The sequence below is a fragment of the Chrysemys picta genome, chromosome 3 (genome assembly GCF_011386835.1).
Source record: "Chrysemys picta bellii isolate R12L10 chromosome 3, ASM1138683v2, whole genome shotgun sequence".
NCBI lineage: Eukaryota > Metazoa > Chordata > Testudines > Emydidae > Chrysemys > Chrysemys picta.
Window position 1 is genome coordinate 18975300 of NC_088793.1, and position 25238 is coordinate 19000537.

At 42.1% G+C, this 25238-nt stretch overlaps 1 protein-coding gene across 2 annotated transcripts in view; it reads left to right on the forward strand.

Annotated features, from left to right (window-relative positions):
- Positions 1-1619: 1619 nt before the first annotated feature.
- The window catches only part of CD2AP (CD2 associated protein), a 135012-nt gene continuing 111393 nt past the window's right edge, over positions 1620-25238 (forward strand). The window contains exon 1 of one of the 2 annotated variants that reach the window (XM_008163082.4): positions 1620-1892. In XM_008163082.4, coding sequence (XP_008161304.2) covers positions 1889-1892 — 4 coding nt within the window. In that variant the 5' untranslated portion in view covers positions 1620-1888. The remainder of the gene's footprint in view (positions 1893-25238) is intronic. The other variant, XR_010599371.1, reaches the window with a different exon arrangement.

Below are 25238 nucleotides of genomic sequence, written 5' to 3' on the forward strand. Positions count from 1 at the left end.
AAAGGCTTTCTGGAAATCTAAGTACACTATGTCCACTGGATCTCCTTTGTCCACATGTTTGTTGACCCCTTCAAAGAATTCTAATAGATTAGTAAGACACGATTTCCCTTTACAGAAACCATGTTGACTATTGCTCAACAGTTTATGTTTTTCTATGTGTCGGACAATTTTATTCTTAACTATTGTTTCGACTAATTTGCCCGGTACAGACGTTAGACTTACCGGTCTGTAATTGCCGGGATCACCTCTAAAGCCCTTTTTAAATATTGGCGTTACATTAGCTAACTTCCAGTCATTGGGTACAGAAGCCGATTTAAAGGACAGGTTACAAACCTTAGTTAACAGTTCCGCAACTTCACATTTGAGTTCTTTCAGAACTCTTGGGTGAATGCCATCTGGTCCCAGTGACTTGTTAATGTTAAGTTTATCAATTAATTCCAAAACCTCCTCTCGTGACACTTCAATCCGTGACAGTTCCTCAGATTTGTCACCTACAAAAGCCAGCTCAGGTTTGGGAATCTCCCTAACATCCTCAGCCGTGAAGACTGAAGCAAAGAATCCATTTAGTTTCTCCGCAATGACTTTATCGTCTTTAAGCGCTCCTTTTGTATCTCGATCATCAAGGGGCCCCACAGGTTGTTTAGCAGGCTTCCTGCTTCTGATATACTTAAAAAACATTTTGTTATTACCTTTGGAGTTTTTGGCTAGCCGTTCTTCAGACTCCTCTTTGGCTTTTCTTATTACATTCTTGCACTTAATTTGGCAGCATTTATGCTCCTTTCTATTTGCCTCACTAGGATTTGACTTCTACTTTTTAAAGGAAGTCTTTTTATAAATGCCACAGTGCTGGGCTGTTGAGCTGGTCTTCCCACCACAGGGATGTTGAACGCTATTGTATTATGGTCACTATTTCCAAGCAGTCCTGCTATAGTTACCTCTTGGACCAGCTCCTGCGCTCCACTCAGGACTAAATCTAGAGTTGCCTCTCCCCTTGTGGGTTCCCGTAGCAGTAGCGCAGTCGACGGGGGAGCCGCGGCCGTCGATCCTGCGCCGTGTGAACCCCAGGTAATTTGATCTTAGAAACTTCGACTTCAGCTACGCTATTCGCATAGCTGAAGTTGCCTATCTGAGATCAATCCCCGCCCCAGTGTAGACCAGCCCTTGGATTTGGTCAGACACAAAGGCCTGGTCTACACTGGGGGGCGGGGGGGGGATCAATCTAAGTTATGCAACTTCAGCGACATGAATAACTCCCTGTGTGAGTGTGTTTGTGTCTCCCCTGAGCGTGAGAATTTATCCCTGTGTGAGTTGTGGATCTCCGGGGGGGGGGGGGGGGGGGCGATATTTCTCCTGTGTGTGGAGTTTTTCTGGTGTGGGTGTATGTGCCCTGTGTGTGTACATGGGGGGGATGTCTCTCCCCTGTGTGGATGGGGGGGTGGGTATTGCCCCCCCCGGGCCTGAGCGAGAAGATCCTGGGGGGAGGCAGTGCCATGTGGGGACAGGGCAGACACTCCGACGGCAGGGCGAGGGGCGGCTCCCCACCCTGCTCTCGGGCCGGGCCGGGGCGGGCGGCACGTCACGGCACCTGGCAACAGCGGGCAGAACCCAGCGCGGAGCAGGGCGGCAGGCGGGCGCCGAGCTCTCGCGGGATGTGGCGCCCCCCCGGCCGGGAGCTCGAGCTGCGGCTGCCGCGGCCGGTGCCAGAGCGGGTCTCGCCCAGGGGAGTCTGCGGCGGCTGCCTCGGGGCCTCGCCGGCTTGTCGCAGCTGCTCCGCCCCCGCGGCCGGCCGGATGGAGCCGCCGTGCCCGGCCTGAGCGCGGCAGCGGGAGGAGCGGCTGGCGGCGGCAGGACACGGAGCGGTTGGCCCGGGCGGGCGGGCACGCACAGCATGGGTAAGGGGGCGCCGCTGCGCGCAGGGGCTGCCCGGGACCCGGAGCCGGGCACGGGCTAAGGCAGGAGAGTCCCCCTAGGGGAGGCCGGACACCCCCCCAAATCCAACCCCCGTCCCCTCCCGGGGCTGCCCGGTCACTCCCCAACCCAACCCCCGCTGCCCGGGGGGCGGCCGGCCGCCTCCTACGTCCCCAACCTCCCGCAGCCCCCCATCAGCTGGAGCGCCCTAGGCAGGGGGCTAGCCGGTCACCCCCGACGCTCCTCCGCATGCCCTAGGCAGAGGGCCGGCTACCTCCAACGCCCCCAACCCCACTCCCCTCGGGGGCTGCCCAATGGGGGCTGGCCAACTGCCCCCTTCCCCCATTCTCTCTCTCCTGGTCTACCCAGGGAGATTCGGGGGACCATTCCCTCTTCCCCTCTCCCTGGTTACCCTTAGCTGGGACTGGGTATTTGTTCTTTCTCCTTACAACAGGGGGTAGAGGCATTGGGTGTATGGCACGTCTACTCTTAACATGTTGCATCGGCACAGCCCCGCGTAGGGCTTTAAATGAAGGCGCTCTAAAGCCAGGGGCAGTCAATAGGTGGACCACAGGCCAAATCTGGATGCTTTTGGACAGTGACATCTTTTTATTTGCTTATTACTAGCCTCATTATTATTTTTTATTTTCTCTGGAGTCTGGACCTTGACTATACCTTGACCAAGAAATGTGGAACTTGACAAAAAATAATTGATTACCCCTGAAAAGCCAACATAGTTCTATGTAGGGGGTGAGAGGTGGGGGTTAAGTCTGTAGTGTAGACAAGAGACTGTACTCCTCTCCTCTCCTCCCCTCCCCATGGTGCACACAGCAATGTCGGTGAGTTCCCTGGTTCTTCCCCTCCTGTGTACTTAGACACTTGCAGCAGCAATGTTCATGCATGCATTTTAAGCTCTTCAGGGCAGGGACTGCTGTATCTGTCTATGAAGCTCCATAAAGCAATGGGACATGGTACCCAGATATTTGCGATGAGAGGGAACCATAAGCAAGGGGATGGAAATGATGTAATTAAATGCACATTACTAAATGTGTTTGCAATGGAGTTGTGTGTGTGGTGGGGTTAAGAACTAAATCCTTCCAATTGAGAAGACCATGAAGGTTTGTCTATTTTGTTTTTTGTCTTTTGTGTTAAAATTTGAAGCTTGGTGGTAAGGGGAGAGTGTAAATTATATGAGAGATGGTAACACACCAGATGTTTTGGTGCTTCTGAGATCTTTTCCCACTGGTGATTACCTTCCTTTAGAACAGTGGTTCTCAAACTTTTGTACTGGTGACCCCCCCTTTATAAATTAAAAACACTTTTAAATATATTTAATACCATTATAAATGCTGGAGGCAAAGCGGGGTTTGGGGTGGATGCTGACAGCTTGTGACCCCCCATCTAATAACCTCGTGACCCCTCGAGGGGTCCTGACCCCCAGTTTGAGAACCCCTGCTTTATAAGATACCTTAGGAAAAGAGCATCTGACCGATGATTAGACTTGTAGCCCGGCAATTGCACTTTTCTGCTGGATTGAGGAACAAGCTGGGGATGATGATTGTTTTACCTCTTCTGCAGTCTGCTCATATTTAACAATATAAAGGTTAAATTTTAATTGGCTTTGAAGGTACTTACAGGGAATTACAGGTTGCCTTCAATCTTAGCCATTCACCTACTCCAAGTTATACTTGATTTGATATATTCAGTTATTGTTTTCAACCTCCTCCCAATCATGTTTTTGCATATTCTAACTTAAAAAGAAATCTCTTTTTGCATAAAAGAGCTTGAAGGGAAAGTTTGCTTTACAGACATGCTGAATTTTGCTGCTTCCAGGGAGAGCACCAGAAGTTGCTTCTTTTTAACATTATTGGATCTTTAGCTCTTAGAAAAATGAAGTAAAAATGGCTCCAGATTGGTGCTATGAGGAAGGGTGAGGACTCTGATGTACTAGAGAAATCCCATACTTTGGATTAAATGGTGCAGTCATTCAGGAAGAACTACTAAAGTTGCAAATATGTAATTTTCATGAGGAGGGGTGTTATTTGGTGTTGGGTAGAAAAAGTTGTTGGCTGTACTTGGAAGAGAACTTGGCCATTCATCTGACAGAAAGAGATGGCTGATTTATTACTACATAACAAATATTGACAGATAAAGCAGTAATTGGAGGAAGTAGGCTAAGCTTTGTAAGGGCTAAATGCTGTTCAGATTAATTTTCAGAATCATTTGTTCAGTTTGGTTTTAACCGTATGTTCACTGATTTTTCTTGTGTGATGGTAACTTTTTGTGCAATTGTGAACAGCTGAAAGTGTTTACAGTATATGGTTGTTTCATAATACTCTGGTTCAGATTTGTATTTGGAAGAATGGGTGGTGGTCAGTTTTCTAAACTTGATAGCATTCACATTGGGAAGTATATATTTGTGGTTGGTTTAAGTAGCGCATATGATAAAGATAACAGCTCTGTGAAGGGAACACTATAAAAGTGGCAATTCTGACTATGGTGACATAACTCTGAGCCCTAGTCTTTTTTTTGTAGGCAACGTACATTCCTCTCATGCTAATCTTTCTCTTAAACTCCCTTCTTCTACCAATACTTTTTTTGTCTTTCTGCTCACCAGTTAGTTATCTTTCCACACATTCCATTACCTGCTCTGTTTTGTTTAAGTTGCTAAACGATACATCCTTTGGGGAAGAGACTCTTGCTTTGTATTTTATAAAGCAGGTTGTGCATTTATGGTGCTATGTGTAAATGCTTAATTTTTGACCAGAAGCTTTTGCACTCTTAAGTGGAAGCATATACTGGATTTTGGACAGATTGTTTCCCACAAAAGACCATGGGCCTTAAAGGAAGGAAACACCCATACGTTTAAGCTACACATTTTGCATTGAAATTAGACAGGTTTGATATGTTCACACTCACTTTTGTTTTGTGTTCCTTATAATTATGAAAACAAATTATATTCCTTTAATTTATTTTGTAATTTCATACTGCAACTGTTTCTAATATCTCTAAAGTTATTCGCTGTTTAGCATGTTTTAAAAGCTGCTTCCTAAATTAAGTCCTGTTTTTCTAGTTTCAAGGCTGATGTATTCACTCTTGTGCATACTTCTCTGCTTTGTCATTTGTGTCACTTATTACTAATTCTTACCTGCTTCTGAGGTGATGCTGAAATCATGAGCATTGTTGGAGACTGAGTCAGTAGTATAAATGGGCCAGTGCTGTGATTTATTATGTAAGTAATTTGTTTTAAAATGCTACCAAAACTTTCTGAATTTATAAATGGTATCATTTCCATTTCGTGTATGAAGATTTATATACAGTAAGTTTAAATCCTAGAAATATCACCGCTGGACAGGAAAAACAACATAATGCCTTCAGAAGAAGTTTTAGTTCTGGTTTTCTGGCTAAATTCACTGATTAATTTATTTTCTTCATGTATTTGGGTACAGTTTTCTTTTTAGGAATCATTGCAGTCAACAACTGTTATATTTCACCCCAGAAGTAGCTTGTATCTTAGTTTGTATGTGCAAGTACAGTAGCTACCTTTGGGGTGGAACACAGCAACTGTTACAGCACAACAGTATTTCCGCATGCATGTGTTTATATGTAAATATAGTTAGATTGCTAGGAACAGCTATATAAATAAATGATTGTATTGTAGTAGTAGTTAGAAGTCCCAGTCATGATTAAGACCCTACTTTGCGAGGGGCTGTACAAAGGTATATGAAGGCATGGTCCTTCCTCTAAAGAACGTTGAGCCAAAGAATACAAGTGACACCGAAAGGGAGAGGGAGAAGATAACGTCTGTCTGTCTGAGAGAGATTTTATATACACCCACAACACAGATTTTCAAAAGTACTCGACATGTTGGCTTAACTGTCCACCATTGAAGTCAGTGAGTTTTACAATTGACTTCAATGGGAGCACAGTTAGGATGACACCATTGAGCACTTCTGAAAATTTCCCATCAAGTATTTTCATATAGCATATATGTAATGTTTACCCACCATAAAGCACTATGGTTGAAAGATGGTATGCTATATAAGTTTAAGAATATCTGACGAGCAATGTTTTGTGGTACTTTCCTCCTTGTTGTATACTCCTTGCCTTTTTGTTACTTCATTGTTTGATTTTTTTGTAGAAACTGGTTCTACTTTGATTAAATGGTTCAGAAGACTTAGTACATCCTAATTTCTGTAATATTTCTTTAGAACATCAGTTCTTTATTTTGGAACCTTTTTTAATGCTTTTGTTTGAAACAATACTGATTATTATTCTGATCCATTATTGCATTATATTTAACAATAATGTTAATATAGTTCTTTTCCTGTAACCTTGGACAATACTTGCAAAATTACTATTTGGATATTAATTGTTATACTTCACCGTGAAAAAAGGGCATGTTTCTATACTGACTGATGGCAATTAAGAATGATTTATTGCTTGGTGTGTAGGTTCATAAGCAGGGCTTTGGAGCTGTGCTCCAGCTAAAAACCTGCAGCTCCGGGCTCCAGTCCAAAGCCCTGTATTTTCATAAGATCAAACAACCATAAAGATTTAAGGTAACTCCCCTTGGCCTTTGTCACTTTTATAGCACACACAAAAATATAGGCATGCTATTGATCTCCGTGGATTTCTAAATTTTGTTACTAACACTTTTTTCCCCCCAAGGTCAAGCTTCATACATCAGATTCAGAGTAAAATCTTATCAGCTGTTCTCTGTGAAATGGATCAAGCTAGATCATTTTACTTTAATTATACTCAGCTTTGATTTTTCTAAAATTACTAGTGAGAATTCAATCAAAGTATTACTGCGAAGTTATTACTTCTTGCTTATCTATTAATCAACTGAATGCAGCCAGTTCTTTGAGGAATTTTTTTTTATTGAGGTATTCTTTGCTCAATATACAGTGAGTTTTAGTTTTGTTTAGTTTGCAATAAACCCTCAGAACAAATGAAAAAGTAGTGGCCCATCTACGCTATGGCTCCCAATTATACCAATATTGGAGTGATATACAGTAAAACCTGCCCAGAAAGACCACTCATGGGAGTTAGCAAAAGTGGTCACTTGTGAGAGGTGGTCTGTCTTCAAAGGTTTGCTGCCTTCAGAGCTGGGCGCCCTTCCAGCAGCCGCCTCTCTCCGGCTGCCCAGTTCTGAAGGCAGAGCAGAGCGCTGCTGGCTGGGTGCCCAGCTCTGAAGGCAATGCCGCCGCCTGCAGCAAGGCAGAAGTAAGGAAGATTGGTTTCTCCTACAGGTTTGTTTTTATGGATGGGAGTAAGAAAATGTGGTCACAGGTGACAGGTGGTTGCTCTTCACAGTTAAATTATATGGAAAAACGTTTCGTGGCCTCTGCAACTAGTCGCTCTTGGCAGGTGGTGTCTTTTCAGAGGTGGTCATTAAGGCAGGTTTTACTATACTTGTGTTGGAAATGATGAGCAAAATTTTTCTGTTGTAGACAAGACTCTAGAATGGATAGGTATATTGAAAAGGGTCTTTTGGAGAACGGGATTTGGGGGTCTCAATGGAGACTCTAATGTGATACTGTTGGGGAGCTAAGTCATTGTGAGGGAGGGAGGGATGGATGAAAGACCATTTGGGTTTGGGCCAAAGGTGGAGGAGGGTAGATGAAGGGTAGAAGGTAGGTGGTTGGGGATCTGACTTGGCAGTACTGTGAGGTGAAGGAAGTGAAGCCATGAAACTCAGAGGAAAGAGTGTCTGTATTTTCTTCATTTGTGCTTTAAAAAAAATAAATAAAAAAAATCTTCCTCCACAGTAAGGCCCTGTAAGTTGGGGTTAGACTCATGTCAGCCTGTCCTGCAGAGAACAGAAAAATGGAATAGAATAGGAGTATGAGATTGTGTACCTAAGGAATGTTCTTTTAAGCTATTTGTGTTTAAGATAGGAAGTGTCTGATGGGACATATAACTGTCAGCGATTCTGCATGCTTAAATAATGCTTAATGCCGCTCTAATGGCGTAAGAGACATTGAGACAGATCTGTGAGCACTTTTGTGATCTTTGTAAGGTATGAGATTACACAAAGGCAAATCCGTGAAGCAATTATGCACACTTTAATTATTTGGTAGTATAGTTTAATGTGAAAGCACTATCTAAAGAATTACACCCTATTATGGTGGTAACAGTTGAAATAATTCCAGGAATGAATAGTTAGAAAAACACTTAACTCCACTTAGTCAAGCTGCTAAAGTGACACTTATCAACTTGATAATCACACATTTATCTGGAAACTTTATCTGCTGTAGATACAAGTAACACCTAAGATTATTTTCCTCAATTTTTTCAGTCTCTGAATTTGATAGTGCTTTGTGTATAATCAGTTTCTCCCTTTTAAGCAGAGCGGTTCATCAAATGGGAACTGTTTTATGATTTTTCTTTTAAAAATAGTTTTTTGACATTTTGACAAAAAACAAACTGAAAACAAAAACAAATGTGGGGTTTCAGTTTTTCTCTCTTTCAGTTTTTGCTAGTGAAAACCAAAACACTGGTTTTGAAAAAAAGGCTCCTTTTTGTCAAAAGTTTTTAATTAAAATTTTGACCAGCCCTACTTGTAAATATCAACAGGGAAACAGGCAAACCCTTAAATACTTAAAATGGATTTTTCTAAATAAAATTCCGGAAATGCTATTTAAAGATTGTTCTATCACAAAATAGAATGTTTCAAGAATAGTAGTTACAAAGATTTAAAATTGTCTCCTCACATAAGTTAGTACTTCACTATAGAGGTTACTCATGTAGATATTCTGGCAGATGAAATGTAGGGAGGAGGTTTTGGTGAGGAGTTGAATATTCTGGGAGGGTCCACACTAGGAAAATGGCATGTGGTGTTTTCATGTGTGTTAAGAGATGGAGGTAAACAGTAACAAACTACCTTATTCACACTAACTTTTTACCCCGGGTTTTAGAACGTTAGTAATGGTAATTTTGTACTTTTTCCTTCTGAAAACGAGACCTAAACCTATGCTTTTCATCTTACTTCATCTTTCCCCACTTCTAAAAACAAAACAAAACTCAAACTTCCGACAGGTTTTTGTTTGTGATGTAATTGTTTTGATGTTGTTATGTAAATTTCCCCCTAAACCCTTCTGCTTTCTAGAAAACTATCACTTGCTATGTTAAATTAAAGTCTTAACATCGACTTTAATTCTCCACTCATAATAGTTCTTGAGTAGCTAGAATGTTTATGTTCCCTACCTCAGTATCAACACACATTTTTAGTTTAGATTGCATATGGTCACTCTAGTTGCACAGAATTGACTTTCTCTAAATAAATGCACTCTTTATGAAGTGCTGTGTTTTCATAGATTTTTGGTCAGTATGGTTTTTGAATTGTCTGAATGATTTCACTTTCCTGTACTTTGAGTCTCTGAGCTTTCTTGGTGCTGAGACAAAGAGAAGCCCAAAATACTTTCAGATTTGTTCAGAGGAGACCAAAAGACTTCATTTTGTGGTTAACTGAAGTATACTAGAGATAAAGCACTATAATACATATGGGGTCATATAGGGTATTAAACATTTATTGAATAAAATGAACTCATTACGTGAACCACAAAGACTTTGGGCTAGGGTTACTTTAATGAACACTCATTTGAAATTTTGACCAAACTTCAGGTTTTGAAGGAGTAAGCTTTACAAAGCCATAAAATGGGTAGACATGTGTGAGGCTTTCTGCTGGAATTCAAGGTGGAAAAAGTCTCTAAAACTTAAAACAATCAGTCTCCGTGCAACCCAGGTGTGATAGTTTGTTCAAGCGCAGGTGACCTGAGTGTGAAACTGACTAGTTTAGTGCCATTGTCTGTGCTATTTAAAAGATGAAGTGAACAAATAGCATAAATAATGAAAAACAGATTAGATAAGTAATGAACATTTTGAATATTTGTGGTGGTGGTTGTAACCTGGGGAAGCAGCTTGGATCTTGAGTTTGAATCCTGATCTTTCAACCAGATCTCCCCTACTGGTAGGGTTACCATATTTCAACAATCAAAAAAGAGGACGGGAGGAGCCCCGCCCTAGCCTGCCCCCGTCCTGCCCTAGCCCCGCCCCTGCCCCTTCCACTCCCTCCCACTTCCTGCCCCCTCAGAACCCTCAACCCTCCCCCCCACGCCTTGTCCCCTAACTGCCCCCTCCTGAGACCCCCCCCACCTGTACTCTGACTGCCCAAAACCTTACACCCCCAATCCCCAGACAGCCCCCCCCGAACTCCTGACCCATCCAACCCTCCCCCCTGCTCCCTGTCTCTTGACTACCCCCCCCCCCCGAACCTCCCTGCCGCTTCTCTGACCCCCTTACTGTGCTGCAGAGCGGCGCGCTCGACAGCGGGGGAGGGGAGCAGGGTCGGAGCTCCAGACTGCCGGAGGCCGAGGCGAATGGCCGGCCGGCGATCTGCGAATGCAGGGCAGGCGGGGGAGGGAGGGAGAGGAGGAGAGTGGTGTCAAGTTGCAGGAGAGAGGAGGGGGAAGTGGAGGAGGGGCTCTGGCTGCCGGAGCCCCGTGCAAGTGGCACGATCCGGCCGGCTGCCCTGTAAGCCGCGCGCGCTCTGCATGGGGGGAAATCCGGACATTGACAAATTCCTCCCGGACGCTATTTTTAACTGAAAAAAGCCGGACATGTCCGGGGGAATCCGGACGAATGGTAACCCTACCTACTGGACACCAGGAGAGGAACATGGGGGACTGCCCACATGGATTCAATTGCAGGATTGGGACCTTACTTTGTAAAAATGGGTCCCATATTGACCCTAAATTGTATACTTAATTTGTAAATAAGTTTCTACTGTGTTTCTTAAGCTTATTTTATTTGCTACGTCTAAGTATTGTTTGTTTTTAAATGACTATTTTTAACTTGATGGTGTCCCCTTAACAGTGACAAAGTATTGTGACCATGGCACTATTTCTTGCTGGAAATAAAGTGTCTTTTATTTCCATAGGCATGTTGAGTGCTGTTAGTAAATAAATGGTTTTTAATATTTAAGATACACTGAATAGTTTCCTTCTCTCCCTCTCCTGACAACAATTTCTCATCTGCCACGGACAGACTTTTGTGGCTTGATCTTAATGGTACTTAGTGAGACAAATATTGCAACCCCATTGTCTTTGTCAAATATTGTATTAGGTTTATGTATCACTGTGGGCCAGAGGTTGTATGCAACAAATGGGGGCGGGGTTTACCACCAGTCACCTAGGAATCAAAAATAGTGGGGGATGATTAAGGTGAGTCACTTAAGTTGTAAATGCCTCCAGAGGCAACACCCCCTGGGAAATGTGCATATACTGGTTCAAGCTGGGTTTTCCATAGACCAACAGACAAAGAAAAGGCTTTTGATATAACCAGCTGGGTTTATACTAACTCAGGGCTGGGCCTTTTCTGATCCAGCAAACAAACATGACCTTCTGTCCAAGAGCAGGGCTCCATAAGGCGATGTGTAACCTCTGGTATGTTTTTAATACGTATATAGGAACTCTTATTGTTGTATATGCTTTGCTTTTGTTCTAAGAATAAATGTGCTTCCTTAGTAATAGCTGTGTGGTAATTTGTAAGTACTGGCAATACACTGTTTATAGCCCTTGGAGAGAAAGCAATGCACAGGCACTGGCTGTTAGGCAGTGTGTCTTGGTTGGGATTTTGAAGTGTAAGGGTCCCTGCCCAGAGAAAGGTGACTCCTGGAAATCTGAGATCTGACTGGGTACTCCTGGAGAGGACCATGTAGGGGGGGATACAGGTGCAGTTACCCTGTAACTGTGACACTTTTTTTTATTTTTAGCAGGGCAATCATTTAACTAATTTTCCTGGAAATTTGGTTGAGAAAGAGTCCAAGTCTCCAGTATGTCTCTTCTACGAAAGGAAACTACAAAATGATCCAATTGCCTGTTTTTTAATTTACAATTTTTTTTTGTAATTGTATATGGGAGCCTGTAAGGAACTATATCTGGATGATTATGGCCTCATCAGGAACACATCAGTTTACCACAAAGCATGTATAGTTTTGTTCTCTCTATACTATTTGCAATACTGGTAGCACACTTTGTCAGGAAAACTTTTGAGAACTGTGCAAGTCAAACCATGCTGTATAAGGTGTGTGGGTTTTTTTTGTTTTTTTTAATTTTATTTATATATTTTTTTTGTGGTAGTGGAGGTGAGAAATCCTCATCTACACTGGTCAGGGAAAGTGGTATGAGTTTGTCTATACAGGAAAGATGCATCGGTCTAACAAAAGGTGTGATTTTAAAAAAACAATAAAACTAATTTAGTTAAACACGTATAAAAGGCTGTGTGGATACACTAACATCAGTGTAAATGTGGCTTATTTTGGTTTAGCTTAAGCTATGCTCAACTTCTCATCAATGTCGTTATCTTCCTTAATTTTAACCTTGGTGATCCCGTGGATTGTTTGAATATTTTGCAGACTTCTTGCTTCTGACATACTCAGTCTGTTTTTTATACCTTTAGCTATTTGTTCTTTGAAATTTATTTTAGCAATTCTAATTTCTTTTACATTTTGCCTACTGTGATTTATGTTCCTGTTTATTGGCTTCACTAGGGTTAATTTTCAGATTCTGAAGTATCTTTGTTTGGATCAGATTACCTTGCCATTTAGTTACATTGATGTACTTCTTGCCTTCCTGGTTCCTTTTTTGTTTCTACTATGGTGCCTTGGAGATTCTCTTGTTTTCTTATGTAATCTCATGCCACATCTAAAGATGCCACTTCCTGTTCTTTAGCCTTTATGGCCTTCTTGACTAGCTGCCTCATCTTACTGCAATCTCCCTTTCTAAAGTTTAGTGTCACACTGTCACTTCTTGGTACCTTACCTCTTTTGGTTTGTTGGCTTACTTTGTTTTAGCTTAAATAGATTCCTTACCAATTTAAGATAAATAGAAATAAACCTGTTTTAAACTGACTATTCAGGCTACCTTTTGCTCCAGTAAAATTAAATGATCTAATGGCCTCTTCTGTCCTTAAACTCTCTGATCTCTACACTCAGTTTTTGCACTGATTTGATTAATATAGAAAAACTGATTTAGTTGAATCAGCACAATCCCCAGTGTATATGCAGTTATACTGATAGAAAGGTTGTATTGATTTAAGTAAATCAGTTTTTCTACTGATTTTAGTTAAACTGGCACAACTTTCTTATGTAGACAAAGTTGTAATATGGAAAGGGCCTTGTGAAGCTTCGTTGCACTTATATCCTCAATTCCCTTCTCACTACTAGTATTAGGAATGCTTGATTTTAGTTTTAACTTCAAATTTGATGCAACAAAATTTAATTCAGGATTTACTTAAACCATTGTGGATTAATGCTATATTTGTTGTTTCTATTTTGTTAACGTCCAGAAGCCTTGTTTAATGTCAGTTTAACAGCAGGTAAGAGATGATAGAATACCAGATGTTTTATTTATAGTTGGGCCACAGTCTTGGAAAAGGGATCTGTGTAAGTGGAATCTTGTGCCTGTGTGGATTCCCAGTGAATTTGGTGGGATCTATCAGCATGCAAACCCTGATCCTTAATCACAAACAATAGCCACATGTTACTTTTTTTTTTTTTTTTGAATGTTGCACTCCAGTTTTAAAATTTGGCTGAAGTTATTATCACAGTTTTTTCACAACTGAGAAGCATTTTAAAAAAATCTGAATGGCTATTAGTGTTTGTCGATTAGGTAGAATGCATCTACTCATATGTCTGCCATCTCTCACAGGTTTATTGATCCACTACCTGCCCCTTGGTTTCTCTGTCCAGAAGTGTTGGCGTTTCCCATACTATGACTTAGTAAATGTTCTCTTCAAATGGGTGAACTTGTATATACTAGTTATGGGTAAGACTGCAATCCTTTCTGAGGATATGGGACTGGAATGAGTGAGACTAGGTGAAGGCCCCGATCCCACAAAGACTTATGCACTGTGAGCTAAGATCAAGCGTAGTACCTGTTCTTATTAGTTTAATAACTGAAGTCAGTGGAACTTCTTGCAGTGCATGAAGTTAAGGGTGTGCCTAACAGTATGTCTACACTGCAATTAGACACCTGCAGATGGCCTGTGCCAGTTGACTCAGGCTCACGGGGGTCAAGCTAAGGGGCTGTTTAATTGCTGTGTAGACATTCAAGCTAGAGCTGAAGCCGGAGCTCTGGCACCCTCCCACCTCACAGGGTCCTAGAGCCCATGATTCAGCCCTATCCTGAAAGTCTACACCGCAATTAAACAGCTTCGTCAGCTTGCATGTGTCAGCCAATGGTTTTTTAATTGCCGTGTAGACATACCTTAAGTCTTCATGAGTGTGGTGCTGAAGTACATATATTTGCTTGTAGACTTGGCTGTGTCCTGCAGTACATATAATTAGTGCTGTTTGCTTTGCAGGAAAACAGAGCTTCTTGGAAGCTTCCTGTTTGAATGAAAACTCATATGGATTAAAATTAGCCATTTTTTCCTTCTTCAGAAATAAACTACTGTTGTAAAATCAGTTTTTGCTTTATTCAGAAATTGATTTAAAGAGATTTAAACTTTTTTCTTGAATTGATCATTCTTGTGATTTCTTATCCAAATAAGTAAATTGACGCCTTGGGCAGGTGCCAGGACACAAGTAAAATTTAACTATTAATGAGAATTGCCTGTGAAGCAAAAGACAAGCATTGAAAAATTTACCATACCAAATACAAATATTAATGTATTGATCCAGGACTTGTTTTATAAAATACTGGAATAAAGCCCACCTGGACAAGGAAACAGGTGATAATTTTAAGGTTCTCCAGCTTGTAAATATCAGGGCTAAAATCATATGCCTACATCACTGAAAAAAGTGGGATTTGTAGCTTTTGCTTTTATTTAACATACCTCACTTCATCAATCCTGTACTTAATGCAAAACCTTAACCGTGGCCTCATATTGCTTTCATACCAATAGATGAGCGCATCTGACTGTCACACATTCCATGCATTTGGGAAGTTATTTTTCCTTAATGCTGCTGAGATCACTGATGATTGGAAACACTACTGCTGCACCATAATATTGGATGTTGAAAAACAAACCAGTATTCTGTTTACTGTCTTCTTTCATTAACTACACTAGTACTGATAGTCTAATGTACCTGGTACTGTTCTGTTCAATCTGTATTTAACAGATAATACAGGTCAGACTAGAATCAATAACTCAGATATAATTTTTTTTTAATACCTACTCTCTGAAGTTGGTGGACTGGAAAACTATGCTTTATATTCTCTAAAAGCTGCTTCTAGTTTCAGTTTACACACTTCATAAAGTAATTTTTTCATGTAACTTCAGTGATTTGTGAAATATTGGCTGGACATCTTCATGTCATAATTGGTTGGTGTGTGAGAGAGTAATAAGAATGTTGTGAATAAGGTCCAATATCTCATGACCAAATAGCTTGTATGCATCATATGAAACAATTCTAACATATAATGTTGAAAATCTTGTGATGGGTTTAAAATCTTGAGTTAGACTGCTGAGAATCACAATTCTTCTGCATTGTAGGTATTGTAGTTAACAGTGTAGTCAGTTAACAGCTGATGGATTATTAATAATGTTTGTTAAAGTAGTTCCTAGGCCCAGCTGAGAATGGGGCCCATTGTGCTAGGTACTGTACAAATACAGAGAATAGATGGTTCCTGCGCCAAGAGATTGCAGTCTAAATAAACTAAATCGATGCAGCGTAAGAGAAAGGGATGTAACACATGAGCAGTGTGGTGGTGGCAAACATTGTTGGTTCCATTATTTTTCTTATATATTTTTGGATTGCTTTTCTTAGGCAGGGATAAGCTAAACAAAGACAGGACAAGGGAAGGGGAAGTGAGAGGGATCAGGAGGAGAGAGAGCAGGAGAGGAGGAAGGGCTCATAAAGTGTGAGGTTGAGCTGAAGAGGTTGAGATTGGAGCAAACAGCCAACCAGTATCGTTTAGAGAATGCTTATTCAAGACTTCAGAAAATAATATCAATGCTATAGATATAGGTATAGATTGCATTTCTCTAAAGCAGTGTTTCCCTAACTTGGGATGCCGCTTGTGTAGAGAAAGCCCCTGGCGGGCCGGGCTGGTTTGTTTACCTGCCCTGTCCGCAGGTTCGGCTGATCGCGGCTCCCACTGGCTGTGGTTCACTACTCCAGGTTATAACAACCAACAAGAATGCACTTTTATGTAGAAAACCATGATTAAATCGAGTCTTCCTGATTTAAATCAAATCCACCCTGGTTCTGTTGCTTGTCTTTGAGTGGCTTAGCCCATCTGATGGTAATGCTGGTTTTGGCAGGGTTTTTTCTGTGAGTCTATGCACAGTTCGCCTTATAACCATTGTTGTACCAATACATTATGGGTCTCCCATAGCATCTCACCCACAGTGTCTAGCTCTATTCTTCAGAGTAGAGACGTTTGAGTAACTTCCAAATATGAGGCATTGCATTGTGCGACAGTGCACTGAACCTGGGTGGCTGCAATGGTCTTGATTTCTCATTCACTGGGAGAAGACTGGTATAAAGTTCATAGACTTATGCAGACTTACCAGTTACTTCCAGGTGGTTTGTGAGATGACTACTATGAAGGGAGAGCAAGATGTTTTGTATTGTAAGCTCAAAGTGTCTTAAGCAGTGTCTTGCATTGGTTTTAGCTTAATAGTCTTACTTTTCATTTCATTTACATTTCACCTATGCTTGCTTTCAGGTGAGGTATTGACATTCAGATACCACCAAGATGGGTGCCTTAGAGAGACTAATTCACTTGTTGGCCTTATGCCAAAGGTGCATATATTAATCATGTTTAATGCAAGATAAAATGAGGGATAAATGAACATTTATTCTTTTTGAAGAGTGCCTCCAAACATTTAAATATTTTAAAAAAATCCTTAGCTATACAACATCTCTAATAGACTGAAGAATAATAGAAATTCCAAAGAAAATGCAAGGCTACATGTGCATAAGCTAGCTGCTCTTATTGCATTCTGTGCAGAAAACTGCTGCATAACTTCATCACAAGAATCAAGTGTGTATCTGTAAATGAGGGTGGGCACAGAATCTCTTATGAAAATGCAGGATTTTTTATGAGAGGTCTGAAACACAAGAGCAGTACTATCCCAGTGTACAGCATTATCAGTGAAGGATTATAGGCAAAGAGAGTAAGGACTGGCCTACACTACAAAGTTAGGTTGGCTTATCTATGTTGCTCAGGGCTGTGAAAAATTTCATGTCCTGTGCAATGTAGGTAAGCCAACCTAAGCCGCAGTGTAGACACTGTTAGGTTGATGGAAGAATTCTTCCATCAAATTAGCTACAGCTTCTTGGAGATGTGGATTTACTACAGTGACAGAAGCACACCACTTTAAATAAGACTGTTACAAAAGATGGTGAGTGAGGTGCTCTCAGTAGGGGCCAAGAATAGCATCCAGGTCATATAACTAGTCTGCCATCTCCAAGGAGCAAAGAGGAGAACACGCTAAGCTTCCTACCAAGGCGATGTCCTTGGACCCCAGTGGGTGTGGCCCACTGATCTTTGGTATTTTCTGTAGTTAGTAGATGTGTTTAAACTTTGTGAGTTCTGAACTTTTTTTAATGTGGTTCTTAGTAATTGTTTGTATATTGCATAGTCTCATGTCTGAACACATGACATGAAATCTTATTCTAATATGCAAGGGGGAGAGTCAAAAGGACTTATCAACTTCACAGTCTTGGCCACAACTAAAGGAAGCGCCTATCTTGTGGCATCCAAATCCATATTTAAGTACCTAAATAAATGGCCTGATTTTTGGAAGTTCCGGTATCTAGCACAAAGCTGAGATAATAGAAGCAGGAATGAAACCCAGATCTCTTATAGAGCATAACGTGCCACTTGATCATTAAGCAGAAGATTGTAGAAACTATGAGATATAATCTCATCACTATTACCAGAGAATCAGTAAGCCTAGGACATTTCTCGGGCCAGGCTGGTTGACCCTGGCCCTGCGAACACTTATTCCTATGATGTAGTTATCTATTTATGCTAAAGTTAATCATTTAATAGTGCCTGTAAATTCAAATGTGTAAGTGTTTGTAGGACTGGGCCCCAACCATTTTGAGACTACCAGGAAGCACTTATATATCTGAATTGTTTTGGTTTTGTGCCATTGACTTAATTTTTATAAGCCATCACACAGGTAACAAACTGAAAAGTGAAACAGGGTGAGCGTGGAATGGAAAGCATGAGGAACAGTCTACCCTGACTAAAAAACATATGCACTACCGTAGGTATATAAACTTGGTATACACAGTAGTTAGTGGTGCCCTCAGTTGAATATGAAGTCTTTTAGAAACACTTCCCCTATTAATGATTGCACAATCAAATAAATATACTTTGGGATCTTTCAAAAGTCAACAGCCTAGGAACATTCAGAGCATTGCATGATTTTTGTTTCTGGAAATGGCGGGAACACTTTTCCCATGCTCAATATGAAACAAATTTATGAAAAATTAAAAGCGTCAACACCAGATTTTTGAAAACCAGGCAAAAATACTAGTTATCGTTCTGAATAGGGTATGTGCCAAATTTTAGCTCTTCTATCAAAGCAGTTGTGGTGTTTTCAGAGGTTGGAAGAAGCTTTTCAGATGCTTTTTAACAGGAAAGAGCTTTTAATTCACATGTGTATAACTTCCGGGTTCTTTACTCTGAGGGTTATGATCACCCTCTCGGTCACTATGGCTAGATGAGGGGGACCCTGAAACTTTTTTTTGTTTTAATATGGGGTCATGGTATGGAGAAGGTGAGAACCAATGGGGTGTAACTCAAATAGCCACATAGATTTTATAAAACTTTCTAAAAATACTCACTTTTGATTAAGACTAAGCAAGAGAAATTTCAGCTTCAAAGGTATTTTTTGAGAGTTTATAAGCAATTGAAAATACAGTAAACTTTTTTATCCAGCATGTTGGAGGAATGGGGGTGCTAGTAAGTGAAGAATTCTGGTTAACTAAGAGGGAGGGAGCTTGGGTGTGGGAGAGGGCTCGGGGCAGGGAGTTGGGGCATGAGAGGGGCTTTGGGGTGCTGGATCTGGGGGTGCTCACCTTGGATGGCTCCCCAGGCGGAGGTGCAGCTAGGTGTCTCTGCATGCTGCCCCTGCACCGAGTGCTGGTTCTGCAGCTCCCATTGGCCAGTAACCATGGCCAATGGGAGTTGCGGGGGTGGCGCCTGCGGGCAGAGGCATCACGCAAAGCCGCCTAGTCACACCTCTGCCTAGGAACAGCAGGGACAGGTCGCTGGTTGTGGGGAGCTGCCTGAGGTGAGTGCCCCTGGATCTGGCACCCCACACCCACTCCCGAGCCCCCTCCCGCACTCTGAACTCCTTGTGGCTGTTCCTCCACCTAGGAGCAGCTAGGACATGTCACCACTTCCAGGGAGCCATGCAGAGCCAGGTAGGAGCCTGCTGGCCCTGCCCCAACTGGCCTATAAACTGGACTTTCTATGAGAATTAGAAATGCCGGTTTATAGAGCTTTCCAGTTGGTACAGGGCCGGATAACACAGATTTTACTGTACTGATTTTAGTATGGAAGTGCCATTCAACTGTTAAGTGTAATGTTGCTACTGTAATACTGTAATAACATGTGGAGAGGGACTGGATGGCTTGAACTTCTTTTATATAGTACTCTAGATTTAATCTCACTTCAAATGTTGCCTTTTTTTTAATTCTCCAAAGGTTTTTGGCATTGTTCCATTTAAGCGATTTTGAGAGTCACCTAGAATGCTTTCACAGACAGAGAAATAAAATTTAGAGGAGGTTTGAGGCTCTTTACATTACAGTATCTGAGCTGGTGTTTGAGGATATATGGCCACCTTTTGTTAACACAAATTGCAATCCTATGGAACCCTTGGTATTCTTGGCTTTCTTTTGATATAAAACCACCTTCATTTGATAGAATTTGTGATATTTTCTCACACATTTGACCCTTCCCCTAGTTACCAATTCCTCTCTCTCCTCTCCACATGTGTCTTGCATTGAGCTCTACTTGGGGCTCTAACTGAAGAAACTGCACAATACCGCTTTCCACTTAGCAGAATTTCTCACATGCAGTGTCTGACCTCTGTTCTCCTGAGTGTGCACTGGCTGCTGGATAGCTTTGAGTGCAATTCAAGTTTTAGTTGATATCTACAAAACATTTTCTGGGTTATATCCTGGCTGCTGTTGAGAGCAGCTGATGCTCACAACTCAGCAGTCTCTCCAGTGAGGAATGTTCAACTAGAATTCTCTTCCCCAGCTGGTTTGGTAGTGAGAGGTTGACCTTCACAGTATGCTGTAAGACACATCTGTTTAGTTAGGGTTTCTCTGAGCGTCTAGCTTAAGGAGTGGTTAACTTTTGGGAGATGGTCCTGTGGTTCTTATTGCTAACTTGTTTTTAGTGTGTTTTAAATCGTATATGCTCCAACAGAACACACACAATGCATTTTACAAAATTGAGAGCGAGAGTCATAGGATGGAAGGAACCGTCTATCCCATGTTTTATCTCTGGAAGGCTGCTCAGAAACATTTCACAAACTTCTGTGATGCCTTCAATTTCTCTACCAGTGTTCTTGCTAGTTGTCCTGAAGCCAACTTGAAAATTTGCTATTTGAGTTAGCTACCGCAGGAAAAATTTTCAGGGCGTTCTTTGCTTCGTGTTATTTAGGCAGTTTTAGATCATGGGAAAAAGCATGTGTTTTGTTTTAAAGTAGGCAGTTTGATGTATATGATATATTATTGTTCAGTCTCCTCTGTTTACTTGCCCATATCCAAGTTCCCCAGCACCTTTATTAGAGATGTTGTCTTACTAAAATTTCGTTGTAACTCAAGTCATTTATTGGGTAGGTCATTGATGCATTCCTGGTGACCTAAAAAGTGCTAGGCAAAATCCAGGGTGGATTTCAGATGGACCAGCTTTATAGCAACTGAATTCAAGATTCCTTTGTTTGAATTGTCTAGCTAGTAATGCTCTATATTTGTTTTTGTTTTCCTTTTTTAGGCAGGCTGTCACTGAAAGAGGAAATGCTGGCATAAGCAGAAAATGCCTGCGGTAGGGTGGGTGTTGGTATATCAGACAGAGCAGAGGAAGAATGGCAGACATCCAAAAAAGCAGAACTTCATTCTGCCTTATCACTAAGTCAGTGAACAGAGCTGGCCAGGGATCATGTCATCTTAGAACTGACTCTTATGGTCCTTGTGGCTGAGCAATGGAAAGTTGTTCTTGAGAGAAATGTCCAGTGGTTAACATTAAATTGCCACAAACTTGGCCAGCTACTGCACAACTGCATGTCACATGTGAATGTAAAATAAGAAGCTTGAGAAATTTCAGTGAATGCTTGAATGGAATCAGTTAGGTCACCTATCAGAACCACAATGTGTCCAAACGTTGAAAGAGAACATGTTGGTACTAGTGAGTTAGAAAACATACTCCAGCTCCCTTATAAAAATGTACAAAAAGTTTAAAATTAGACTATATAATATACACCTCTACCCCGATATAACACGATCCGATAGAACACAAATTCGGATATAACGCGGTAAAGCAGTGCTCGGGGGGGGCGGGGCTGTGCGCTCCGGCAGATCAAAACAAGTTCAATATAACACGGTTTCACCTATAACACGGTAAGATTTTTTGGCTCCTGAGGACAGCGTTCTATTGAGGTAGAGGTGTAATTGAAAAAAAGAGCATAGTTCTTAAAATAACTGTAGTCCAGTTACATAATATAAAATGTTACGCCTTAGAGAACCCCACAATAACAATTACCTTATATTTCTAAACACCCCCCCCTCCACTTTTTGGAGGTAACGTCAATGCAAGCATGTTGCATATCAAAGTATTTAATCAAAAAGAGAAGTTGGCAATAGTCAGGCTTCAACTTCATAGATCTTGCATAGTAAAAGACATAAAATAGTAGCCACTGTCATGGCTAAGAGTTGAAGTTGAAAAGTAAAGTAGTAGTAAGTTTGTGCCTTGTTTAAAACTGTTTTGGATCAGGGTAGTTTTCAAAAAGGTAGTAAATAGAATCTACAGAGTTATTCATGTAATAGTTATCAAAGACAAAGTAGCATCCCCAGTGAATATTAAGTGTGTGTACACACACTTAATATTCACTAGGACGGGGTGGGCCAACTTTTTGGCCCGAGGGCCATTTCAGGGTTGCGCAACTGTATGGAGGGCTGGGTAGGGAAGGCTGTGCTTTCCCAAACAGCCTGGCCCCCACCCCCTATCCACCCCCTCCCACTCCCCACCCCCTGACTGCCCCCCTCAGAACTCTCAACCCATCCAACCCCCCCAACCCCCGTGTCCCCTAACCACCCCTTCCCAGGACTCCCGCCTCCTATCCAACCACCCTGCTCCCTGTCCCCTGACTGCCCCGACCCCTGTCCACACCCCTGCCCCCCCGACAGCCTCTCCGGACTCCCACCCCCATCCAACTGCCCTCTGCTCCTCATCCCCTGACCACCCTGTCCCGGGACCCCCCGCCCCTAACTGCCGCCCTGGGATCCCACCCCCTTATCCAACCCTCCGTCCCCTGCCTGCCCTCCCGACCCCTATTCACATCCCAGGCCCCCCGGTACTTCCACTCCCAACCCTCCATGTTCCCCATCCCCTGACCGCCCCCTCAGAACCTCCGCCCCATCCAAGCACCCCCTTCTCCCTGACTGACCCCAGTACCCCCCGCTTCCTTACCCAACCCCCCCCCCGCTCCCCGCCCCCTTACCAGCAGCAGGAGCTGTCAGTCGCAACACCTGGCCAGAGCCAGCTGCCATCCCCACACTGCCCAATGGGAGCGGCGGGCCAGAGCACGGCCTGCGTAGCGGTTTGGCTGCGGGGTGTGGGGACAGCGGGGGAGAGGCAGGGGAATAGGCTCCCTGGCCGGGAGCTCAGGGGCCGGACAGAACGGTCCCGCGGGCCGGATGTGACCCGTGGGCCATAGTTTGCCCACGTCTGCACTGGGGGTGCTACTTTGCTTTGATAACTATTACAACAAGCCATAACGTACATTCAGTATCCTAATGATGTAAATGATTGTGCTACAGGTGAATGTGCTGTTCCTTCCGAGTGTCTCAGTATAAAATTTGCTTTGATTTAAAGGGACATTAGTTTGAAAATCTGTTTTGTTTTAAAATTTTCTGTTTGGTGTACAAGGAAGGAATGGGCTTGGAAGACAGCTAGGCTATGTCTACCTTAGAGAGCTTACAGGGGCACAGTTGTACTGATGCAATTGCGCTTCTGTAATCTCTCTCGTGTAACCACTCTATGGCAATGGGACAGAGCTCTCATGTCAACATAATTAAACCACTCCCAATGAGAAGCGGTAGCTATGCTGGCGGGAGAAGCTCTTCTGCCAACATAGCACTGTGCATGCTATCACTTATGCCCGTCTAATTTATGTCACTCGGGGTTTGTTTTTTTCACACCCTGCGTGACAAAAGTTTTGCTGCCGTAAGTGGTAGTGTAGATGTGGCCCTAGCGTTGACTGGAGCCGCCTGTCAGGCACTGGCACTTGTGTTAAGGCGTAGGGGGAGTAGAAAGGCAATCATCAACTCTGCCTCTTGTTCCTCAACCTTGTTGTAGATAGACTTATTCTCTCACCCCAGAAGAGCTTAGTCTCCATGTGCATAATAAATCTGATTGATTGCACATACACCAATGTGAAATTGGAATTACCTTGTTGAAGGGTCAGGTTATCTTGTGGTATATGTGGTTAGGATGTGCTCTTCTCTGTCAGCTGCAGAATGATGACCTCTATTTTGTAGGCATGGAACAATTGTTGGATGGTAACCACTTTTGGTAACAGCCAGGTTTGAACAGCTGACCAAGGATAGAGTCTCCAGACCCCCCAAGTCCCTTGAGTTGTCTAGTGATGAGTGCTGATAATTCCTTTTTGTCTGTCTTATTGGGATGGCAGCAAAATGCCATCCAGCGGGAGACTCTTCTCTCAACTGTCTGATATCCGTAACCAAAATTGTAATTATCCATTTGTGCTATTCTGGTTGTGTGTTCTGTCAAAAACAGTCCCATTGGATTTTAGCTATTTTTTTGTTTCTTGGCATTATCTTTTTATCTGAAGGAAAAATCCTAGTAACCATCATTTTCTTCACAAGTAGGCAAGTGATATAGGCTATATTTTTAAAAGCCAAAGGTGGGATAATATATTATTAAATAATACAATCTCCAAAATGTTAAGGAGTTTAAATTGACAGCTCAGTTATTCAGTAAATAGAGTATCTTACTGGCAACATTTACTGCCAAAATATCCCTCCAAGAAGAATTACTTATCAGTCTGACAAGCACTGCTGCGTAGGCATTTGTAAGGTTTTCTCTTTCCATTTTGGTTACAAACACTGCTTGGTAACGTGCAGCTCAGAGTAGTTGAAATGTTCTTAATGTTATATCCTATCTATCTATCTATCTATCTATCTATCTATCTATCTATCTATCTATCTATCTATCTATCTATCTATCAGTTAATCTGGATTGTGCTACAGGGCAGCAACAGTGAATAGTGTAGTAAAATATATCAAACCAATATGGCCCTCACTGGTTGCTAAATTTAAATACCCCTTTGCTGCTTAATCTCTCAATAGCCTTGAACCACATTCCTTATTTAAAAGAACGTTTCAGACACCCACCCATTCAGCCTAAACTGATCGAAACTATATGTGCACTTGGAACATAAGTGTTGATTGTAATATGACAAACCTATTTCTAAAGTATCCGGTTCACAGAATAATGGAACAGAGAAGGGCCCAGCAGGCCACACTATCCCAGAATGTGGGTTGCGGGTGTCAGAACAGGAGCTCCTGGTGGCAGGACCAGCCCCTGAGAGCCGCAGCAGCAGGGCAGCGGTGAGTTCCAGCCCCGACCTAGCTAGCTCCTTAATCAGATGAATAGTTTCAGAGAGGGCCTAGTTTCCAAAAACCTTCAGGTAAGGTTCATTTATTCAAAGACCACTTTCTCTGACCCAGAACACAGCCTGTGGTTTAGCAAAATCCATACCCCATATCCCTAATTGTGAAGGCCAGGAATATTAATGAGTCCGTATATCAAATGGCAGTTTTGTATTCCCCTCTTAATATGTTAAAAAATGCTTCTGCATATCATGTTGGTGAGTGGAAGCCAATGACACAAATAATTTTATCCATTGGCTAACTGTAGCATAAGAGGATTCACTTTTGGTGAAGAATGCTACTTTTTTCTCTCCCTTAATTAACAAAACAATTACATAATCCTCGTGAACCCATCAAACTCTTATAGTGTGCAAATATTTGCTTTTCTTCAGTTTTTGGTTTTTATGAAAGAGATGCTTGAAACCTTTGTTCAGTGTTTATGGGCTGAAAATTT